The sequence below is a fragment of the Alosa pseudoharengus genome, unplaced genomic scaffold (genome assembly GCF_046254945.1).
Source record: "Alosa pseudoharengus isolate Yale_2024_CS ecotype anadromous, Long Island Sound unplaced genomic scaffold, YU_APseudo_1.1 YU_APseudo_1.1_scf_5, whole genome shotgun sequence".
NCBI lineage: Eukaryota > Metazoa > Chordata > Actinopteri > Clupeiformes > Clupeidae > Alosa > Alosa pseudoharengus.
In genome coordinates, this window is record NW_027468837.1 from 2,553,338 (window position 1) to 2,576,453 (window position 23,116).

General features: G+C 40.3%; 1 protein-coding gene across 3 annotated transcripts in view; it reads left to right on the plus strand.

Annotated features, from left to right (window-relative positions):
* Positions 1–9,609: 9,609 nt before the first annotated feature.
* nicn1 (nicolin 1) overlaps positions 9,610–23,116 on the plus strand; it is a 101,442-nt gene continuing 87,935 nt past the window's right edge. For all 3 annotated transcript variants that reach the window (XM_076267923.1, XM_076267924.1, XM_076267922.1), the window contains exon 1: positions 9,610–9,753. In XM_076267923.1, the coding sequence (XP_076124038.1) occupies positions 9,719–9,753 (35 nt within the window). In that variant the 5' untranslated portion in view covers positions 9,610–9,718. The remainder of the gene's footprint in view (positions 9,754–23,116) is intronic.

The window sequence follows — 23,116 nt, forward strand, 5'->3', positions numbered from 1 at the left end:
ATGTATCAAAATAAAATACTGTATTTTTGTATTTAGAAAATACTCAAAATACTTTTTTCAAGGAAGTATGGAAGCACTGCAAAAAAGCTTTTTTATCCCAAACATTTAGCCTATTAAAACTATATAGTAAAAAACAATACAATTTGGCCCCTGTCATACTAAATACTCATAATCATACTAGTATACCGTATGCAAGTTCATGTAGTGTGATCAGAATTAAAAATAATTCAAGAATTTACATTTACATTTAGCTGATGCTTATCCCATACGACCTACTGGTTAGCGCTTCGGACTTGTAACCAGAGGGTTGTCGGTTCGAACGCTGACCAGTAGGCACGGCTGAAGTGCCCTTGAGCAAGGCACCTAACCCCTCACTGCTCCCCGAGCTCCGCTGTTGATGCAGGCAGCTCACTGCGCCAGGATAAGTGTGTGTTCACTGTGTGCTGAGTATGTTTCACTAATTCACGGATTGGGATAAATGCAGAGATTACATTTTCGGGATCAAAAGAGTAGCCTATATATACTTAAGCAATATAGCACGAGTGAGAGTGGGGTTGGTCATGGATATTCCCACGGGTGTTGTTCGGCCGTAGCCACGAGGCCGGATGCCGAGTGGCGCAGGCAACAACAGCCGTGGGAATATCCATGACCAATCCCACGATCACGAGTGCTATATTGCTTTTATACAACAATTCTACCACAAACTAAATAATCTGAAAACACCCCAATATTGTTTAAAAATGTTAATTTCGACATCGTTCTTACGCATCAAAAAAATAGTTCCCTTTTCAATAGACAGCGTCTTGGTTGCTAGGTAACCAACATTCCAGATGATCCCTCCTTACGGGTCTTTGTGGTTTACGTGTCTTCTTGAAAGAAATGTTGAAAGTCGGGCTGAAATCACATTCATATCTAGGTTTGCTGCATGCATGTTACAAGGACACTGGGCCATGTCATGTAAGGGACATGGTACTGCAAAAAAACGGAAACATAGCCTACATTGCAGAACCACTTAACTTTATTAATTTATGGTGAATAAATGTTACACTACTGTGCACAGCCTGACGTGACGATGCTAGCACCAGAGACGGTTGATGTATATTAAGGATCTTTGCTAGCACGTTAGCAGCGGTTAGCTAACTATGCTAACGTTAGTTATCTACAAGTCTCCTCCAAGTGACAATCATATTATACACAATGCTGGCAATGCTGAGAACAATTAGCATCCTCGTTTATCTTACTTAGGCTACATTGAGTTGACTGTGTGGCTTAATCCACAGATGTGGTGAAGCACTGTTTCGTTATGGTTTGCTAAGGAGTAACCCTTTGGTTAAAATAGTGGAGAGCTGGGATGAGAACATTGTGTCAAAGATCCTTAATATACAATATGCTTTATCAACCGTCTCTGATTGTGTCAAATCTTCGCATTGTATCCCGGAGTGATTTATTATTAGCTGTGCAAAGTCTGAGTTGAAATGTCCAGGGATATTCCAACTCATGGAACGTCTCTCGGCCAATCAGAAACAAATAAATAGTTCCATAGAACCCAATTGTTGTATAATTATACTTAACCACATTAATCAATAGGCCAAAATCATAGTCAAGTCAAATTTATTTATATAGCACATTTCAAAGCAATAGCATTGCACCAAAGTGCTTTACATAAAATAATAATAATAATAAAAATAATAATAATAATAATAAAAATAATAATAATAACAATGATACATATACATACATATAAACAAATAAAAAGGTGAGGGAGTCAGGGAGTGTTAAAAGCTAGGGAGAAGAGGTAGGTCTTTAGGTTGGATTTAAAAATACTAATAGTGGGGCAGGATTTCACAACATCAGGAAGGCTATTCCAAAGCTGGGGAGCATAGACAGAGAAAGCTCTGTCACCTTTGGATTTAAGAGAGGCAGAAGGAACACAAAGAAGACACTGGGAAGATGATCGAAGAGGTCTAGGAGGACAGTAAGGAATTAAAAGATCACATAAATACTGAGGTGCTAAACCATGTAAAGCTTTGAAAACAAACAGAAGAATTTTAAAATTAATTCTTTGTTCCACAGGAAGCCAGTGCAGTTTAGCCAACACAGGTGAAATGTGGTCACGTTTCTTAGATTCAGTCAGTAATCTGGCTGCAGCATTTTGGACCAGCTGGAGTCTGTTTAGAGTAGATTTAGTTACACCTACATACAGTGAGTTGCAATAATCAAGCCTAGAGGAAATAAAGGCATGTATAAGGATTTCTAAATCACTGTAGGAGAGAGAAGACTTGAGCTTTGCTATTGTCCTAAGTTGGTAAAAACTTCCCTTGACAACGCTGTTGACTTGCTTATTAAAAGTCAGAGAAGAGTCTAGGAAAACACCTAGGTTCTTGACCACACTGTGATGGTTAACAGACAGAGGGCCAAGAGACTTGCTCACATTGTTGACAGAATTTGGTGGTCCAAAAATGATTACTTCAGTTTTGCCGTCATTTAGCTGTAAAAAGTTGTTAGCCATCCAATTCTTAATGTCATTAAGACAAAGAAGAAGGTTTGTCAATGAGCAGGAATTTTCAGGGGCCACCGGTATATAAAATTGGGTATCATCTGCGTAGCAGTGGTAACGAATATTGAATTGATTGAAAATGGAGCCCAGGGGAAGCATGTATAAAGAAAATAATAGAGGCCCTAAAATAGAACCCTGGGGGACACCACACTTAATGGGAGAAGATGATGAAGAAGCATTGCCTAAATGCACTGAAAAAGATCTATCAGTTAGGTAAGATCTGAACCAATTTAATACAGTGCCTTGCAGACCAACTTCAACACCCAGGCGTTTTAAAAGGATCTTGTGGTCAATGGTGTCAAAAGCAGCACTAAGATCTAACAGGACCAATAGGGCACACGAGCCAGAGTCAACAGAGAGCAATAGATCATTATGGACCTTAAGTAAGGCAGACTCTGTACTATGAAGTGGTCTAAAACCAGATTGAAACTTGTCAAGGATATTAGAGGTGTTTAAATAGGAAGAGACTTGTGACAGAACAACTTTTTCTAAGATCTTAGAGAGAAAGGGCAGTTTAGAAATGGGCCTATAATTTTTCAAATCAATGGGATCAAGGGAAGGTTTTTTCAGGAGAGGTTGCACAATAGCGTGTTTAAAGCCAGAGGGTACTACTCCATTAGCCAGGGAGCTATTAATGATGCTTAAGATAAAAGGGCAAATAGCTGCAAAAGCTTCTTTGAAAAGGTGAGATGGAAGAATATCAGTGGCAAGAAGAGGGCTTCATATGAGAGACCACGTCTGACAACTGTGAGGAAGAGACTGGTTGGAATTGTTGGAGGCGGCAAACTACAGACTGATACAAAGCAGGATCAGAAATTGAGGGTGTGATATGAGACTTTATGTTGTCAATTTTGTCAATAAAGAAATTGAGAAACATCTCACAGGTTTCTGTTGTAGCAGGAAGAGAGGACATTGTAGTAGGAGGATTTATGATTTTATTAATTGTGTTAAACAACACTTTTGGTCTGTGAGCATTTTTGTGAATAAGCTCAGCATAGAAAGCTGCCTTTGCTGCTTTGACAGTGATTTGATAAGCCTTAAGAGAATCTCTAAATATATCATAGGAGACCTGTAGTTTATCTTTTTTCCATTTTCGCTCTGCTTTCCTACAAGCCTTTCTGAGCGAACAGGTAGTGGAATTTAGCGAAGGAGTAGTTGACCTATTGGATTTACATCGCTTTTGTTTTAAAGGAGCTACAGAATCAAGAGTAGCAAGGCAAGATGTATTAAAAAGAGTAAGTAGATCCTCAGTGTCGGTGCAGGTGGAAAGAGAATCTAAGACAGCAGGTGAAAGAGAGAGCATAAAAGTATTAGTGAACTGTGAGGCTGTGGTGGAATTAATAGCTCTGACAAGGGAGTAGGATGAGGGGGGTGGAGGGGGGGGACAAAACAGTGAAGATTCAAATAAAATCATAAAATGGTCAGACACACCAGTATCAACTATTTTAACATTGGAAGCTGAGAAACCAGAGGACAACACTAGGTCTAGTGTGTGACCCTTCTGATGTGTTGGGGCCATAACTGACTGCACAAGGTTAAAAGCGTCCACAAGGCCTAAAAACTCATTGACCAAAGGTTTAGATGGGCAGCATATGTGGATGTTAAAGTCCCCCAAGATTAATAACTTATCAGCACGAGAGGCCATAAAAGATAGAAGTTCAGCAAATTCTTGAATGAAATTACAATTAATTTTTGGTGGACGGTAGACTAAGGCACAAAGTACAGATGCATTGATCTTAAACAGCTGTAGTTCAAAAGTAGAAAACAGATCAGTTGGTACAATTCTACATTTAAAACTGTTCTTAAACACTGTAATTAGACCACCACCAAGTTTAAAAAACTACAGTGAGCAGGGCAAAGGTGACCAAGTGCAATGATGTCATCACCAGAGAGCCAAGACTCGGTGATAAACAGAAAGTCTAGATGGTGGGACGTAAAACGGTCATTCAGAATAAATGCTTTGTTGGAAACAGAGCGAGCATTTAAGACAGCAAACTTAACCAAAAAAGAGTCCTGTTCATGACGTTCTTGGAAGGGGCCGCAGTTAGAGAGATCTACCCGGCAGAGATTTGCCTCTCCACCAGAGCCCGCACAGGTGGAATCAGTGGCAGCAGTGACGGGAGCAGTAGCAACAGCAGCAGCAGCAGCAGTAGCGGTAACAGGCATAGTCCGTATGGTGAGTTATTATGTTTCTGTGCCGAATTTCGTAATTCAAGTCCAGTGCAGAACTGAATAAGAAAATCATAAGGCTATGTGTCTTGAAGTTCCAGTATGTGAGAAACTTGACATGCCTTAATATCTCCAACCTCAAGTATGCAGCTAATAAGGAAAAATAATTGTTATTTAATTAAACAAGGTGAACTTCTCCCCACTGTGGAATGCAGATAAGTATGCTACAAGGAAGGGAATTCAAACACACTCAACACCTTACCATCTATTGATGTCATTGTGGTTCATTGAGATATCTGACATTTTTTCTGTTAAAGATCGGCATGGAGCCAATAGCAAGGGCGCAGGAGGCACGGGGGACGTGGGGGATGTGTCCTACGCAGTTCTGAAGAGATGGCCGTCGTCCCCCTCACTTTTGATAAGGAAAAAAGCCTTATAAATAAATAATAACCTAGGGTTTGCGCTATAACTATGTAAAACTCCCTATTAACAGCATCACATCACTAACCACACAGCCATCTACAGTAGCCTAGGCTACTGTAAGACTGCACAATCTCATATTCACGCTGTTGGATATCTGAAGCCAGTTTGTCTACACAACCATCATAAAATAATCCAGGCTACTTGATGCATTTCGTTTGGAGCGGCATACGGTAGGCTATCAAAAGCATAACACTTTCGGTTTGGTTTGGGATTTAATTTACTTTTGGACTGTTTGATTATATCGCTAAATGTTGGGACTGACGGGCACTGAAATCTGGGGGGTATTTGATAGTTCATTATTAAGTTCCATGCAGTTGAAAAAGTGTCGGGACTTCCACCGCTGTTTATTGCGATACAAGGCAGACGTTCATTGAACAGGGGCTGTGTTGAAATGGAAACCTTTTTGCATAGCCAAGTAGCCTAAATTGAGCTATTGTTTAATTATGCACGATTTTTTGGTAGGCCTCTCATGTTTATTCATAACTCAACTAGCCTACTGATCAACTCGTTTTCACTAACTTATGAAATACAAATCTTACCCAACGTCTTTGTTCTAAGACATTTATTTCAAACATAATTTCAATACACAAATATAGCTTATTGGCTAGTAGCCTACTTCAGTTACCTTGGTGATAGGCCTGGCTAGCCTATAGCTCTTACGCGTTCAGTGTGGGGTCCTAAACAAGCTGAGAATTTTGCGGTGTTGAGTTCTTTGACGCTTGGGATAAGGAGAAGAATTGCAATGAATCCAGCAAAAAAACAAAGATGCATCACATCTTTTTTCCAGAAGGCAAACGTAGTAAGTTGACATACATTTCATACATCCCCAGTCAACGTGTAATGGAAAAGTAATTTCCCCATGTCGGATAGCATGCCATGTCTATTTTCTTAATGGCGTAGCCTATGATTCGCCTAAATCAAAGAGATAGTTTCACATTTGCCTGAAGTTATAAATGTAGCCTGGATATTATATGGTATTTGTTTCAATATGACAGATATTTTAAATCATGTTCAATTAATTCAGTGTTGTTCCTATGCAATGTTCCTCAGTGTTTTTGTTTTATCATAGGCCAACATTTCCTTGGCTAAATATAAAATGTCCTCGTGGGCTAATATTTTCAGGTAATTTCTGATGATGAGGCAGGTCCAAGTCAGGCTGAAAGAGACAGAGAGGATCAGCTGGAAGGAGATAGGAGAAAAAGAGTACTCCTAAGAGCCCAAAAGATTCTGAAGGACTCATCCCAACAATGGATTATTCCTACCGCTGAAATCAAGAAGACGCCTATGTAGTCACAAAGCCAGAACTGAGAGACTCAGGAGAAGTTTTTATCCCCAGGCCATATCCGAACTCTGAACTCACACTATACTGACTTTGCACACATTCACTCCTCAGCACTCTAAAACATTTCCCAACTCTGAACTCACACTATACTGACTTTGCACTCATTCACTCCTCAGCACTCATGACCCCCCCCCCCCCCAACACACACACACACACCTAAGACTTTTAGCACTTTTACATCCCTCTCCCTATGCTACAGACTTTTTATTTATTTTCTTATTTCATCACACGTCAAAACACACACACACACACACACACACACACACACACACACACACACACACACACACATATCTGACTTTCTCCAACTTTTGCACATCTCCATAGAACTTTTTATTTATTATTTTTGATTTCTCCTCCATCTATCTACCCATGTCCTAGCCTTTCTGCCCCCCCCCCCCCATCCCCAACACACACACACAAAACACACACACTTACATCATCACTGTCATCACCTCACATACATACAGCACACTGCTTGCTACAGTAAGCCTCCTCTACATACTTGCTGCACACTGCCCCCCCCCCCCCCCAGCTTCTCCAACACACATATTGCACACTGCCCTCTCCCAACATACACAGCACACCTGTCATCCCCCCAACACCCACATCAAGACCCCTGGTAGTTGGGTTAGCCCCTTGAGCCGTAGATCTGCCCAAGGTTTCTTCCTTAAAGGAACACGCCACCCAAAATCAGTAGTGATTATTATAGTAGATATTATTAACACCTAATTGTAGATCCTATCCACCACAGAGTTTAGAATCCATGCTGGATCGACCCTCAGCCTCTCCCTCCCCTCTGAGCGAGAGAGGCACACACACTAGAGATGCGCTGATGGGCTATTATTTCAACCATAACTGCATAGCAAAACTTATCATCCATCAGCCATCCATCAGCACCAAAGTTTGTTGACCAATTTTCAAAACTGCACCTGCCCACCATCCGCTGGTTGTTTTAATATAGGCTATATGGGTGATGCAGCGCTGCTGACGTGAGGCTAGAAAGCCCTTGCCTGTTCTAGAAAGACTGATCTAATGCAGAAAATATATTAAAAGGCAAAAGTCGTACATTGGCTAGGCCTATACCCAGAATATCAGCAGCAAACTAAGTCTCTGTCGCGCAAAACAGTCTCCAAATAAAACGCCCATCGGCCTGTTGCCTATTCTGCCAGCTTGTGACAATATATCGTCCAAAATGCTTGATTGCATTGCATTCTCCACATTTTTAGCTACATTTTCATGTACCACATCAGCATTTTTGTTCAGTGAATCTTTTGTAAATTGCTTTACAATTACCGTCGGGCCTATAGGCCTATTGCCTGGCTTGCCTCAGCTTCGGTCACGTCCTTTTACAATTTTATCATTGTAATAAAAAACGCAATTTGCCAAAAAAGCAATTTACAAAAGATTCACTGAACAAAAATGCTGATGTGGTACATGAAAATGTAGCTAAAAATGTGGAGAATGCACAGAATGCAATGCAATCAAGCATTTTGGACGATATATTGTCACAAGCTGGCAGAATAGGCAACAGGCCGATGTGCGTTTTATTTGGAGACTGTTTTGCGCGACAGAGACTGAGTTTGCTGCTGATATTCTGGGGATAGGCCTAGCCAATGTACGACTTTTGCCTTTTAATATATTTGCTGCATTAGATCAGTCTTTCTAGAACAGGCAAGGGCTTTCTAGCCTCACGTCAGCAGCGCTGCATCACCCATATAGCCTACATTAAAACAACCAGCGGATGGTGGGCAGGTGCAGTTTTGAAAATTGGTCAACAAACTTTGGTGCTGATGGATGGCTGATGGATGATAAGTTTTGCTATGCAGTTATGGTTGAAATAATAGCCCATCAGCGCATCTCTAGTGTGTGTGCCTCTCTCGCTCAGAGGGGAGGGAGAGGCTGAGGGTCGATCCAGCATGGATTCTAAACTCTGTGGTGGATAGGATCTACAATTAGGTGTTAATAATATTACCACGCTAGGTCGAAGTACTCCCAAGTGCTATTGCGCCACACATTGTAGTTCTCATGTTTATTCGCTTGGAAAATCGTCACGTTTCATGTTGTGTGCCCTGACATTTTTCATCAACTACTCGTGCAACTGTATTTAAGTAGGTAAAACGTGGAGGTGTTTGAATACTGCTATGTGCCTCTCTCTACGGCCACGGCAGAGTCCGCTAGCATAGCAACATGCTAACACATTCGCGCCGCGCGACAGAGCGTTTGAGTGCACCTACCGACGCGGGAGAGGTACGAATCAACTCGTGAAAGTTACGGTAAGAACATATATCACTACTGATTTTGGGTGGCGTGTTCCTTTAAGGGAGTTTTTCCTTGCCCCTGTTGCTCTTGGGTGCTCCTTGTTGGTGCCCCCCCCCCAATCCCAATCCTCCCCCACCTTTCTTATGCAGCCCTTGCCACTTAATTTCACTGCATTTCTTACTTCCAGTAACTATATGCATGTGACAATAAACTTCCTTGTATCCTTGTATCTATCTATCTATCATATTTTGGGTAACCTATTCGATGTGTATCATTTGCATATTCAAATTAATTTTCAAAGAAACTTGTAATAGAAGAAATGTTACTTTTCATGGATACTTTCATTGTATAAAAAGTTTTATTTTGATAGACGTAAAGGGGGAAATAGGCAGGGGTGTATGTCTGGCCTTATACACACATCTTGGATTGATGAGAATTAAACATATTTCCTCAACTAGGATTTCTTAGGACTTTTAGTATGTTGTTCTGGACACCTCATAAAAATGATCTATGCTGAAAAAAAAAATTACAATTAGTTCTATTGTTGGCTCCAAAATGAGTTACTTTGCCTGGACTAGTAGGGAAAATGTCATTAATGGAAAATGCCATCTCTGGTTCAGTCATATAGACAGTCTATGGGTTCAGTTGTTTAGAACAGAAAATCTGGTTGCCCGGACAACATGACTTCGGTTCGGGGCAAAGATTCTAGAACGGTTCGGGGCCTGCTTCATGGAGGTCTGTAGCGGTGCTATAGGATTCGTCTGATGTTTTTTAGAGCGTAGCAGCTACTGTTTCTTTAAAATATGGCGTGTCCTTGGTCACGGCTGGCTTCTAACAACAACGTTAAAGTTCAAATCAACTGACGTTGTGATGAAATCGCGTTCGTAAAACACTCACGACAAGGAATGCCATCAAACATAAAGTGTACTGTATTAATACGGTAGGTCTCTACTTTTGATGAGACATTCCACGGTTTGGTATGCGAGACTGAGGGCGCATCTTATTGAACTGTGATGACGTTAACGTTAGCCTACTGTGCCTTTCCTTAATTTAGCTAAGTTAGCGATACATTAGCTAGGTCTACGCTATGGGTCTACCCTTGCCTGGTGCCTTGCCTGGCCGTTGACGTTATCTCTACGGACTTAAACTATTGGACAGAAAAACGTTTTGTAATAATGTGATACAATGTGTGTGTGTGGGGTGGGGGTGGTTCATTAATAGCCTAGCTTCTAACTCTGGTGCTGATGTTGCAGCAGGTGGGGTGGGACAAGGCTACTAACACTTAGTAAGCCTACAGTCAATCAATCTACTGTTTACCCCAACGTTAACTTCACAGTCAGTGGTTTACCCATATCGCCATACATTTGGGATTCGCGAAGACTAGTCTAGCCTAAGAAAAACGAAGCCGTCAGTATTAGCTCAATATTGACGTCTGGTTAGAGGAGTATTCCAGAAAGGAGGTTTAACAAACACTGAGATAAAACTTAACCTCTGGGTTGTCTGAACCTGTGGCGACTAACCCCGAGCAGTCGGTTCCAAAACCCCGTTTACCAGTTAGTTCAATCAACCCTGTGTTAGATAACCTAGAGTTGTGCGCGTTCACGGCGAACTTATAAAGGCATCATCTATTGAGAGTCGAGTGAAACCGGCGAAAGGAAGAGCACCATATTTTTCAGAGGCGGAGTACTAGTCGAGGCTTACGAGGAGAGAACTGTTAACAAAAAAAGAGCAATACTTAAGCGCCTGCGTCCGAGACCTTACTTGGCAGAGAATAGCCTAACTGACCGTGTAAATGCGTATGTTTAAGATAGCCTATTTAATGTCAAAAGAACAATTAAATAATTCACTGGACATAACGTATTGTATTGACTGCTTTGAATGATGCTTTCTTAAACTAGGCCTAGCCTAGTTGTCACAGATTGAGTGGGCCATAGAATTCTTTGAGAATCCCAAATGTAATTTTCTATTTTAACGCGGGTCCTGCAGCTGTGGGCCAAGTTAAACTTTTGCGCTCCATCATCGGAAGGGTGAATGTCGGAAGGCATGGGTAGCCTATTGGACACATTTCGGTGCACATTTGGAAAATGTAATAAGTGATGCTGACCTGCCAGTTGGTGAAACTACACTTTAATGATCCTCGTGGGTTTGTGTCAGGAAAACGAATGAAGTTGCGCAGGAACTGCTTTAGCGCAAGGCAAACTTTACGCACCGACCGACAGCTTGCCGATATGCTCTGCGTCTCCAACACTACAAAAACTCCCAGTCGGAGAGCGTGTGTAGCCTATTAAAATATATTTTATCCCAAATGCCATCAGCATTCTTAACCAAACTTAGTGACAACATGCATACCCAGCTTAGCTGTACAGCTATATTTAAACTTATTTATTAATTTTCTATAGGTTATGTTTCCCCTTTTTTGTACTGTAGCCTACTTGTTTTAATTATATCTTCAATGTGTCTGCATGTTGTTTGTCCATCTGTCTGGTGAGCCAAACACAAATGTCCCCTATGGTGTAGGCTAGCTAGCCTACATTAAAGATTTATTTTATTCTATTCTAATCCACCATGCGTAATGTAGGGATGGAGAATGCTTTTCAAGTAGCCTATATTTAGGATTCAGCTGAAAAACCCTAGCGCTCTTGAAAAACTCGTTTGGAAAATAATGGATAGGCTATCATGTGATGTCGTGGTCTTATCGCCCTCTCACGGTGAATTGCACGGATGAATATTACATGATTTTGTGCTTCTTTGTCAATCGGACCTTCGTCAAAATGAAACGCCATTGTGTGACAAGTGTAAAAATAGCGGCCTGATTGAACATGCACTGAAATAACCGAACATAATTGAACATAACCTGAACAAAACCTACCCCCTACCAGGTTAAGTTCAGAGCCTATGTTACCATAGTTACTTACATAGCCGGAGGGTTGCCGGTTCGAACCCCGACCAGTAGGCACGGCTGAAGTGCCCTTGAGCAAGGCACCTAACCCCTCACTGCTCCCCGAGCGCCGCTGTTGTTGCAGGCAGCTCACTGCGCCGGGATTAGTTTGTGCTTCACCTCACTGTGTGTTCACTGTGTGCTTGAGTGTGTTTCACTAATTCACGGATTGGGATAAATGCAGAGACCAAATTTCCCTCACGGGATCAAAAGAGTATACTATACTTAGTAGGACTCAATACGCTTCGGTGGTATTATATGCTGTGGGCTTTAGCGCATTTCGGGTAGCCTATCCTATATCTGGGCAATAATTATTGAACAAATTGAAGTCTACATGCCATGACAAACATTATCAGTAGTAACCTACTGACTGAATATTAAATAGATTGTTTGCAAGTTATGTTACTCACTGCTCCCCAAGCGCTGCTGTAGCAGGCAGCTCACTGCTCCGGGTTAGTGTGTGTTTCACCACACTGTGTACAACATAATTATAATAAAGATATCAGTATACGTCTCACAATGAGTAATTATTCACCATCATTTGCAAATTGATAATGACGGTTAGAAGTGAATAGGCGAGAGGCACATACAGAGCACATCTGAAGACGCACTGTTACGAGATGTAAGCAACTCCTCTGCAGGATAAATGTCCTTAGGTTTCTTATTTATTTAAACACTATTGGGGTAAGTTTTGCCTTTTTCAGGCTATTTTGTCAATGGTAACATATTGTCAGTCAATAGTGAAAGTATTTAACTGTGTATAACTGTTTTGTCGTTGACTATGACACCACGGAGAAGTTAGTTTCACTTTGACAATGAGTTCAAATAATACACAAGTGCAGATGTGTGTAGGCTATACTCTGCTAGGTTTTAGTAAAGCATATTTTAGTGGAATACCTGTTCCATACGGTCTCGCATGCAAGCAGATTCCTTCAAATGCGCCGCTGACTATCAAAATATTGATGCGCTTTTTGAAGTCGCACTGCTTGCTGTTAAAGGGAATGACAAACCCTAAGCTATTTGTTAGTGACCATGCGTATTAGACAAATATAGCCCTATATCTCAATTACTATTCAGCCCACAGGGGTGAATCTGAGGACAAATGATGGTCAAATAATATGATTTTAAATGTTAACATTGAACATTTTGGAATGCTCTACCTTTTTCAGCGATATATTAAAATCAGTGTGTTTTAATACAGAGTAAATGCAATACAGGAATATGTACCATGTCCAAGGCATGGAGGAAGATAATACTTAACTGGTATTATATCTCATCTAGAGGGCATATGCTTTTAGAAAATATATAGTTTAGGGTGGTTAATCTGTTTACCCTGGACATTATAGGCCAAAATGTATCCACACTAGATTCAGCTTTCCAGAATAGAGGGCAATGTATTGTGCATGGCATGGAGGAAGATGGGAAATGTCTGAAATTGTGTAATATCTCTTCTAGAGGGTATGCTTTAGGAAAATATATAGTTTAGGGTGTTTCATTTGTTTTCCCTTGACTGTACATGCCAAAATGTATCCACTGTACACTAGATTCGCCAGTGTTTCCCATACATTGACTAATCTGTGGCGGGGCGCCACGAAATAAAAATCGGCCGCCACAGATGAATATTCTATGTTTAATTTAATTTAATTTAAATTAAATAAAAGGTCAAATCCTTGCATTGGTATTGAGCTGCGCTATTTACGCACGCAGCCTTTCCTTGCCCCGCCCCGCTCTCTCTCGTAGCCCGCTGCCCCTCCTCTGCATGTGCATTTAACAAAATATTCACGATTGTTGAAGGATTGTTGTTTCCACATAGAAGCATTGCATAGAAGACGTCTGGCTAAATTGCTGTTAAATCCGCTTAGCATCGTGACCATGCTGCGCAAACTGCTGCATTGAAGTGAACTCTGCTAAGGTCTTATCACAACATAGTAGGCTACATTGAAGAGACTAAACTAACTTAAGTTATGAAATCAAGCATAACTTAAAGCTAACGTTAGAATACTGTTTGGATGTCGAATTTATCATGCTTAGCCTACTTACAGCTGCTTTTCAATTTCGTTGAAGGGCTCATTTTATTGACTCCGACAATGAAAGTTTGCAAAATCCCGATGTAAATGGAAAAGTGTTTTCCAAAATTCAAAAGTGCTTGTCCCAAGGAGAAGTACGAACCTTTATTTTAACTATGTAGAAAACGTTATGAATTGCACTTACTGGTGTTATATCTCATCTACAAGTAATATGCTTTCAGAAAATATATAGTTTAGGGTATTTAATCTGTTTTTCATAGACAGTATAGGCTAAAATGTATCCGCTTTACACTAGATTCGCCTATACAGAATATAGGGCAATGTATGTGCATTAGGGCTGTCACTTTTGTGAAAAAATCCTGTTCGATTTTTGAGACATAAGTGTTCATTGAATTGATTGTAAAATCGATTTTTTATGTCTGTGTTTACGATTAGAAATGTCAAACAAATTTCGCCTAGAACTCGATTGCACAGTTTGCGTAGCCTACCGCTTTGTTCTTCTCCATAGTTTGATTTACCAAAAATCCTAGCCTATCACTCGTCTCTACATGTCGCACAGGTTGATCGCGTTGTCCTCCATTTTTTGGCAAAACACGAGCAGCACAGCAGCTGATTGAAACAGCTGTTCCCAGTGCGTAAAATTGGTGGGAATTTTCTTTTTAGCTTTCGCAATGCTTACTGCACTTCGGAATTCTTTTATATTCTTATATTCTTGTTTGTGAATTTTTGAATCTTTTTTATTTGTTTATTTCGTTTAAAATGAATAGTGTAAATATTTGGTTAAAATCGATTCCCTATTTTAGTTTTTGAAACTTGTGTTTGTTTGGTCCAATCGATTGTGCAATCGATTTTCGAACGTAAAGTGCAAGCCCTAATGTGCATGGCATGGAGGAAGATGGGAAATATCTTAAATGGTGTTATATCTCCTCTGGAGGGTTTATGCTTTCCGAAAATATATAGTTTAGGGTGTTTAATTTGCTTTCCCTAGACAGTATATGTTAAAATGTGTCCGCTTTACACTAGATTCGCCTATACAGAATAGATGGCAATGTATTGTGCATTGCATGGAGGAAGATGGGACATGTCCTAATTGGTGTCACATCACTTCTAGAGGTTATATGCTTTTAGAAAATGTATAGTTTATGATGTTTAATTTGTTTCCCTTAATAGTGCAGGCCAAAATGTATCAGCTGTCCACTTGATTCGCCTATACAGAATAGAGGAGTATGTATTATGCATGGTATGGAGGAAGATGGGACATAAGTTGATTAATGCTATATTTCATGTACAGGGCAAATGCTTTTAGAATATGTATAGTTTTGGCTGTTCTATTATTTTGGTAAAACCATGACCCATGCATAGGCATGCATTTTAATTATTAATCTTAAACTATATTTATTAGTATAGCATGCACCTTTTGCCAGACGTCACAACAGTCACCTCTTTGGAGGCTAGCTGCAGTTATCTGCACCTTTCTGTCGAATTTGAACATTATCATGTCCATCTTCAACTTTGCCTTTACAATTTTCCTTCATTCCTTCACTTACATAAACATACTGTGCTGTCTGATTACTGTTTTAGCCAAAATTGTGCAAAGTTTGAAAATAAAAGAATGTTCCTCAACAATGCAATATTCTAAAATTCCATGTTAAGTTAGATGGGGTCAGATATTCTTTAGAATGCTTATTCTATAACATTCTAATTACAGTTTTGTCAGTATTTGCTGAAGGATAATGCATAAAACAACCCTCATTTTAACATATTTCCACCAACTGGATGTTCATGGACTTTTACTATGGTGTTTAGATCACCAATTGAAATATAAAAATGTGAAAATAAATTCTATTGCAATTAGTTTTGGGTCAGACCTTACTTTGCCTGGACTATTGGGAGAATTCTTCTGCAACCCCTCAGGCTTATTCCGTGGGTATCCAATTCTATCAGCACGGATGGTCCCACATGCCCAAATATTCTTGTCCAGCAGGTCATTGAACAGGGTGGGGCTTGTGTAGAAATTATCTACAGCCTATACCCTGTTCCGAGATGCTGTGTGGAAACCAGCTCCATAACAGAATCGTAACTTAGACCCTTCCCTGCTCCAACCGGGGCCTTCCCCTCGTAAACAAAAAAGTCCCAAGTGTAGCCATTTGATGAGTCAGCAATGACAAAGAGTTTATAGCCCCACTTTCACAGCTTGTCCTTCATATACTGTTTTTATGCTGATTCGTGCTTTGGAAGCAACCATCCTTTCATCCACACTGATGTGTTGATATGGATGAAAGTTTTCTTTACAGGCTTCTCTCATATCAATATATGGGCTTTATCTTTGCCAGTCGTACTGTCATACTGATCTGTTCCTCTTCTGGCATCATTTTCTTCGTCCTCTTTGGGGTCACTCATGTGAATTGCTCTGGCAATCATATGAAATCGCCGCCCTGACAAGACTGAATGAGGAAAGGCCAAACTGTAGAGGACATCCTCCAATAATCTGTGGTTGCCGACGCTTGCAACAGGCCCATATAATGAGCATCGCCAGATAAGCATAAATGTCCTCCAAAGTGAGAGTATGCCATGTGGTACCATGGTGAATGCTCCATATTTGTTAGTGTTCTGGAGAACAGTTAGCAGTGTGGATTTTGTGAGAAACAACTGAAAAAGCTGTAGTACGGTGTAAGTAGCTCCATGTATAATCTGGGGGCCAGGTGTTCTCTCTCCGGACGAAATGTGTCATGCCATCCAGGTTCATCCTCAGAAGAGCTTGCTCTTTCTTCCTCCTCTTCTCTGTCTTTACCTCTGCATCCAGCCGTGTTCTTTTCTCTGCCTGCCCTCACTTGGTCCTCTCAGTCCTTGCGTTTCCGTTAGAATTGAAGGGCCGTGGTTGAACTCGCCTGGAAGTTTGTTACAGGACATACCCATATGCAACTTTTGCTTCACCATCGCGACACTAATTATGACTGCCGCGCAGCGAAGCGGCGGTCATATAGGTTTAGTCAGAATTTTTTCTTTTTCGCATGCCCAAACTTCCGTCAATGAGTCCCGGGACACTGAAAGACCGGGGTACACGAAACTTGGTGGGCATGTAACCCCACATGGATAGCATGGAACCATCGTTTTTCGTTTTGATCTGTAGCCCCCCCGCTGGACTGGACCCCCCGAAAGGAGGGTAGGGCAGACACAGTTTTCTGTGAATATCTCGAAAACCGTAGGGTTTAGGAGGACCATTTTTTTCTGTATGTTGATCTCAAGGGAATGGTTATGGAATGTCAACCCATTCCATAACCACTCATTTCATGTATAGCCACCTAGTTAAACACAAAAAAGTAAAAATGAGGTGTTGTAATTGAAGGTATCTGTGACCTAACATAGTCAAAACTGCATGAAACGTAGGATCATTATGACACCCTCTGTATGCACGCCAAATTTTGTAGAATTCCGTTCATGGGGGGCCACACAATAAATTAATTTATGTTACTATACACCAACTGGCCTGTAGGTTGCCGGAGACAGTTTTCTGTGAATATCTCGAGAACCGTAGGGCCTAGGAGGTCCACCTTTTTTATTTATGTTGGTCTTAAGGGGTTATGTCAACCCATCCCATTACCACTTATTTCATGTATAGCGCCACCTAGTTAAAAATCAAAGCAAGCAAAGCAAAAAAGTAGGTGTTTTCATCACAATATCTCTGGCTGACAAGGTCAAAACTGCACGAAATTAAAAGTGTAGGATCATTATGACACCCTCCGAATGCATGCCAAGTTTTGTGTACTTTCGTTCATGGGGGGCCTTACAATAAAATAATTTATGTGTACATTTAGTGACGTACACCAACAAGGATTCCCAGGACACTGAAAGACCGGGGTACACAAAACTTGGTGGGCATGTACCCCCACATGGATAGCATGGAACCGTCATTTTTCGTTTTGATCTGTAGCCCCCCCGCTGGACTGGACCCCCCGAAATGAGGGTAGGGCAGACACAGTTCTCTGTGAATATCTTGAGAACTGTAGGGCCTAGGATGACCATTTTTTTCTGTATGTTTGCCTCCAGGGGTCATGTTAACCCATTTCATGTGCACACATGTGCACAAATAGATACACACACACACATACATTCACAGTAATCATACGTATGACACATACTCACACAGTAGACATATGTACGCTTGCATGCACAGGCACATACGCAGGCACACACACAAGCACGCACACACACACCCACACACACACACACACTCACACACACACACACCCACACACATAACATAAACATAACACAAACAATCAAGAATTTCTCAGAATTATGAACAGGCAAGATGGAGGTGGGGTTGTATAAAATTAATTTTACATGTGAAATCTATGAACTAATCATGTTTTGGTACTTGTTGTCTAGCAGATACCAGTGAGAATTGAGTGTGGATAATGCAATTTAGTGAGACAGTTAGAATCATATAGGCTTTTCAGCGTGATTTCTTTATGTGGAAAAAATGTGCTGGACTGGGCAGCGGTCATATTTTGTACCGCTCTGCGGTACATCTAGTTAGATTAATAATGACTAAAATTGGATAACAGCTGCAGCAAATACTCACTGATACACCTTTGCTAAAGTCTTTATAATCATTTACTCACGTGCAGAGACAGTAACCTAAGCATTCTTACTACCTAAATTAGTCTATAGGTTTCATTATTATCACCTACTTGATAAATCACAATTGACCGATCCCAAGCCCCACCTCCCATTGTCAGTCCCATAGTTACTGTTGCTAAGTCGGACAAGTTTGCAGGAAAGTGTGCGAGAACGCGTGTTCAACATGGGGACGCAGCACCCCCATTTAGCCGAGTGCAACAGTGTATGCTGGATTTTTGGGCGTCAAGTAATATTGATATATTCAAAAAACAGAGGCCAGAAAGGCCTTCAGTATGCGGAAGGACCCATTCACAATGTCCACTGTTATTAACGAGGTGTAGGCCTGGGCATAAAAAAAAAAAAGGTTTGGTTCCTGTTGGTTGTCAGTTGAGGCCATGGGTCGGTAGGGAATTTTTTTTTTTTTTTTTTTTCCAGTGGCAGTAAGGGATAGGTAGAAAATCAATCCCACCAGGATTTCGCGAGGTTTTTTGAGACTGTTGCGACCTAAAATGCCTGGATGGAAGTTGCGGTGATTTTAGCTGTTTCTTGTGGAGAAATTGCGGGAGGAAGTGAAAATTGCAAAAATAGTTTAAATTTAGGGCAATTAAGGTTAGTAAGACCAAAATCACACTGATAATCTTGATGCTTATTAAAAAGGATAATCAAAGGTAAACAGTAAGGATTACAGAAAATAAAAGTAGGCCTACTTTATTTGTGAAAATGCTTTGACTAAGGTCATTCACAAAGCATTATAGTAGAACTGTCCAAAAAAGACAGTCACCTAAAGAGATGGCATCATGTCATATGTTTCAATACATTCATATATTTTGTAATTCATATTAAGTTCATATCTTTTTAATAATTCATAGTCTGTGGCCTGCATAATTACTAATAGCCAAGTAAGTATCTAGTAATTTCATATTGATTTAAACTATTTGACTACACTTCTGTTTAATGTCATTACATTAGTGGTGTACGTCTAATTGACTGCCTGCCCCTTTAAGGACGTGAGAGTAGCCTAAGTACATTTCTGAGTGGATTGGAAGGCTTGCATCTCACTGTGTTCGGCTACGAGTGTAAATCACTTTTTGCATAGTGCATTACGATATGTGGATGCAATTGGGAATGTCTTCTATGTCATTAGTTAAAATAAATGTTAAAAAAAACAACTCGAATGAAATCATTATTGGATCATAGAAGAGGTAAATGTCTTGCAATTTTATTAATTTCTATGATTTTGGTAGCACTACTCAAACTAAGCCCACAAGCTAGCAAACATGACATAAGCTAAAAGGACATATCCAGGTAAACGTTTGCCAATGGGTTGCATAGCCTACTCAAAAATCAGTAAACCAAGTAGGCCTTAATTAACTTACTTTCATAGCCTAGGTAGGTTAGCAACACCAGGTTGAGAGATGCAAGTAAGCAGATCATTAACGTTAGCCTTCTATTTATTGTCATCAAAACTGTAGAGGAACGAACACGTTAGGGCAGTCTTTGGTGTCATATGCAAAAGGTGCAGAAGTAAGTGTGCCATCTGGCTCAATATTCTGCGCGAGGGACTGTTGTGGTAGGTGAAATTTCACGGTGAAACTACGATGATTGGTCAAATTTGCGAAAAAGTTGCGGTGTTTGGACAAAATTGCGAGTGCCTTGGTAAGTGACGAAAACAATCGTCTTCGTGAACAGCTGTGCATAGGCTACTTTGTAAAAGAGAGAATACGCTCATCCCTATACATAACGCAAGGGGTAATTAATGTAATTATAGTTAGCCTTTTATTTGTGGATTTATTTAATATATTTAGTGTTATTTCTTCCCCAAGCTCATAAAATAAATTTGGGTCGCACATAAATTGACAGGGTCGGTCGGAAACCGGAACCCAAGAAAAAAAATTTTTATGCCCTAACACCACAAATTGAAACCAATCCGGTGTTACGGATCTTAATGGGGACTAATATGTTACTGGGGATCAGTGTTGGTCAAGTTACTTGGAAAAAGTAATTAGTTACTGATTACTGATTACTTATCCAAGAAAGTAATCTAGTTACTTCACTGATTACTTATTTTCAAAAGTAATTAGTTACTTTACTATTTACTTTACTTAGTTACTTTACAAAAACACAGTAGCTATACACAACCTGAATACACTTTTTTAAAACTTGGTTTTATTAGTTTCAATCTTAACTTTTTGGTGTGTATACTCCTTCATTCGAATAGATGTAAATAAAATACAGCAAAAAAAATATTAAAACCAAAGTCTCTATTAACATTTACATCTTTTAACAGTTGCAGTGCAGAGAGGAGTAATGCATTTACCAAAACAGAAAATGATGTTGCATGCCACATTTAGGCTGTTCTAATGTCAAGAAGAGTATGTGTTTGAACTGTGTGTGTGCAGTGCCGCTGCTGGCTATTTTGGTGCCCAAAGCAGAACTGTTAGTTTAAAATATTTCTTAAGAAACACTACTAATTTGATGCAGTTTAACTCATTTATAAATGGTGCACTGTCACTTTAAGAGCATCTATACAACTCTCATAATGATCAGCTCCATTCAAATATAAGCCTATGGCTAGTCCACAAACTCCACATTTGGCACTATATTAGCAATAGTCATGATATTAAGTTGGTATAAACAGATAGACATTTTCTGTTTGCAATTAAAAGTGATAGCCTATATGAGCCTGGTAGCACCTATCTGAGTGGAATGTGTTTCAATCGGCATAGGCTACTGTGCTTCATGTAAATGCTTAGTTTAAGGCAGTGGTTCTCAAACTTTTTCTTTCATTCCCCACTTTGATCAAGGGGGCCTTTTCGAGCCCCACCTGTCCCTCATTGCTCTAAGAAAATGGTAGGTCAAGCTTAAAATTGTCAAATGTATTGAAATAATGACAAGTTCTAAATATATCCTCTTCAGCAGAGTTAAAATCAGCTGGTGCTGCAGATATAATAATAAATAAATACATAATGTGCCATTGTAAATTAAACACACATATTTCTGTTTTCCATCAACATATTAGGAAGCATAAGCCAATATTTTACAGCATTGTACAATATATTCAATGAAATACCAACATGCTGCATTAAATGGATCCATAATCCAGTCATACTGAGCACTGCTGGTTGGGAAATATTTTTGAAATAAACTTTGCAGGGATGTGATGTAGGCCTACTGTTTAATACATGGGATCACAAGAGTGGCTCCCGAAGCAGACGTTTCAGCGATTTCACTCAGATTCTCAAAGGCTACTGTTGCGATCGAGGCGCCTGTCCCATATCTCAAGTTTTTTGGTGAATGCAGTAGGCTAATCTTATCTGCTAGGTGAGGTAGGTGCTTGTCTTTGCCTTGTAACTGGATATTTAACTCATTGAGCTTTCCAAATATATCGCAAAGATAGGCCAGCTTCAAGAAAGTAAACGTGCTTGCAGATTCAAACATGCGCTCACGCTGCCTTGACACGAGCGCTTCCCTATGAATAACACATGCATCCATTGCGCATCGGGTGCTACCTGGGCCTAGGCTACAGATAAAAAAATAAATAAAAAAAAACTCCTGTTTTTCGCGCCCCACCTGGCATGTCTCCGCAAACCATGTAGAGAAACGCTGGTTTAAGGGAAACGAATTATTGAAGACTTCAACACTCACCAGCCCCATTACAAAAAGGCAAAGACCACATTATATTTTTGCCCATTTTCCAAATCACAGTGAATGCAGCCAGAATATTATAATGCCCTGGCTCCTGTTATAACGGGCCAGTAGGCTACAGGGAACCCGCGACGTCCTCTATTTTCACCTGTTGCTGCAGCCTTCATGTCGGGATCTGGGGGTGTCTCAATGAGTTTCACATTTCTGTGCCGGCTTGCTAGGTGCTTGCTCAGATTTGAGGTGGAATTTTTCGCTGTAGACAACATGTTTCTTCCCATGAAGAGTGTACAGCGTTAATGTTTTTTTCGTAATGTCTGAACTGCAATGAATTAAATGCTCCATGTTCGCGCTCTCTCCCGCACTCCATGTCTTGCACACGTGTGTCTGTTGTTTACATCTATATCATGCAGCTATTCATGGGTTTCATCAGGTCCCTTTCCACAGGTGTATTAATCAAGCACCATGCAGTCTGCATTGATAATCAAGATGATTGATTTTATACACCTGTGGAAAGGGACCCGATGAAACCCATGAATAGCCTACATCATTGTCACGAGTTAGTCTCACAAAATCCATATGGCAAAATCCCAAATTCTTTTACTGTCTATGGCAAAATCACGGTTTAGTAACGCAGTAATGCAGGCTGCTTGCAGGAAAGTAAAGTAATCTAATTACTGTTTTTGCAATTGTAATCCCATACTTTACTCCTTACTTGAAAAAAGTAATTGGATTACAGTAACGCGTTACTGCCCATCACTGCTGGGGATAAGCATGTTATCACGAGCAGGTAGTTTACCTTATTTGCTACAGATGTGACTCGGATTCAATAAACAGGTCTGTGCAAACATCTGGTGTTGACGTGTCCATAACAAAATCTAACCATATTTCGAGGATTAATTGAAGACGGGAAGTGCTGCAGATCCAAAGTTCCCACGCAACTTGGGAGAGTGGCTAGCAGCAGCTCGAGGAGGTGGATATAGCTTCGCTTCGGTAGGCCGATAGCCTACTTATTTTGAATGGCTGCTTTAGAAGGAAGAGTTCAAATAAACATGATACAAGTGTATTAAAAA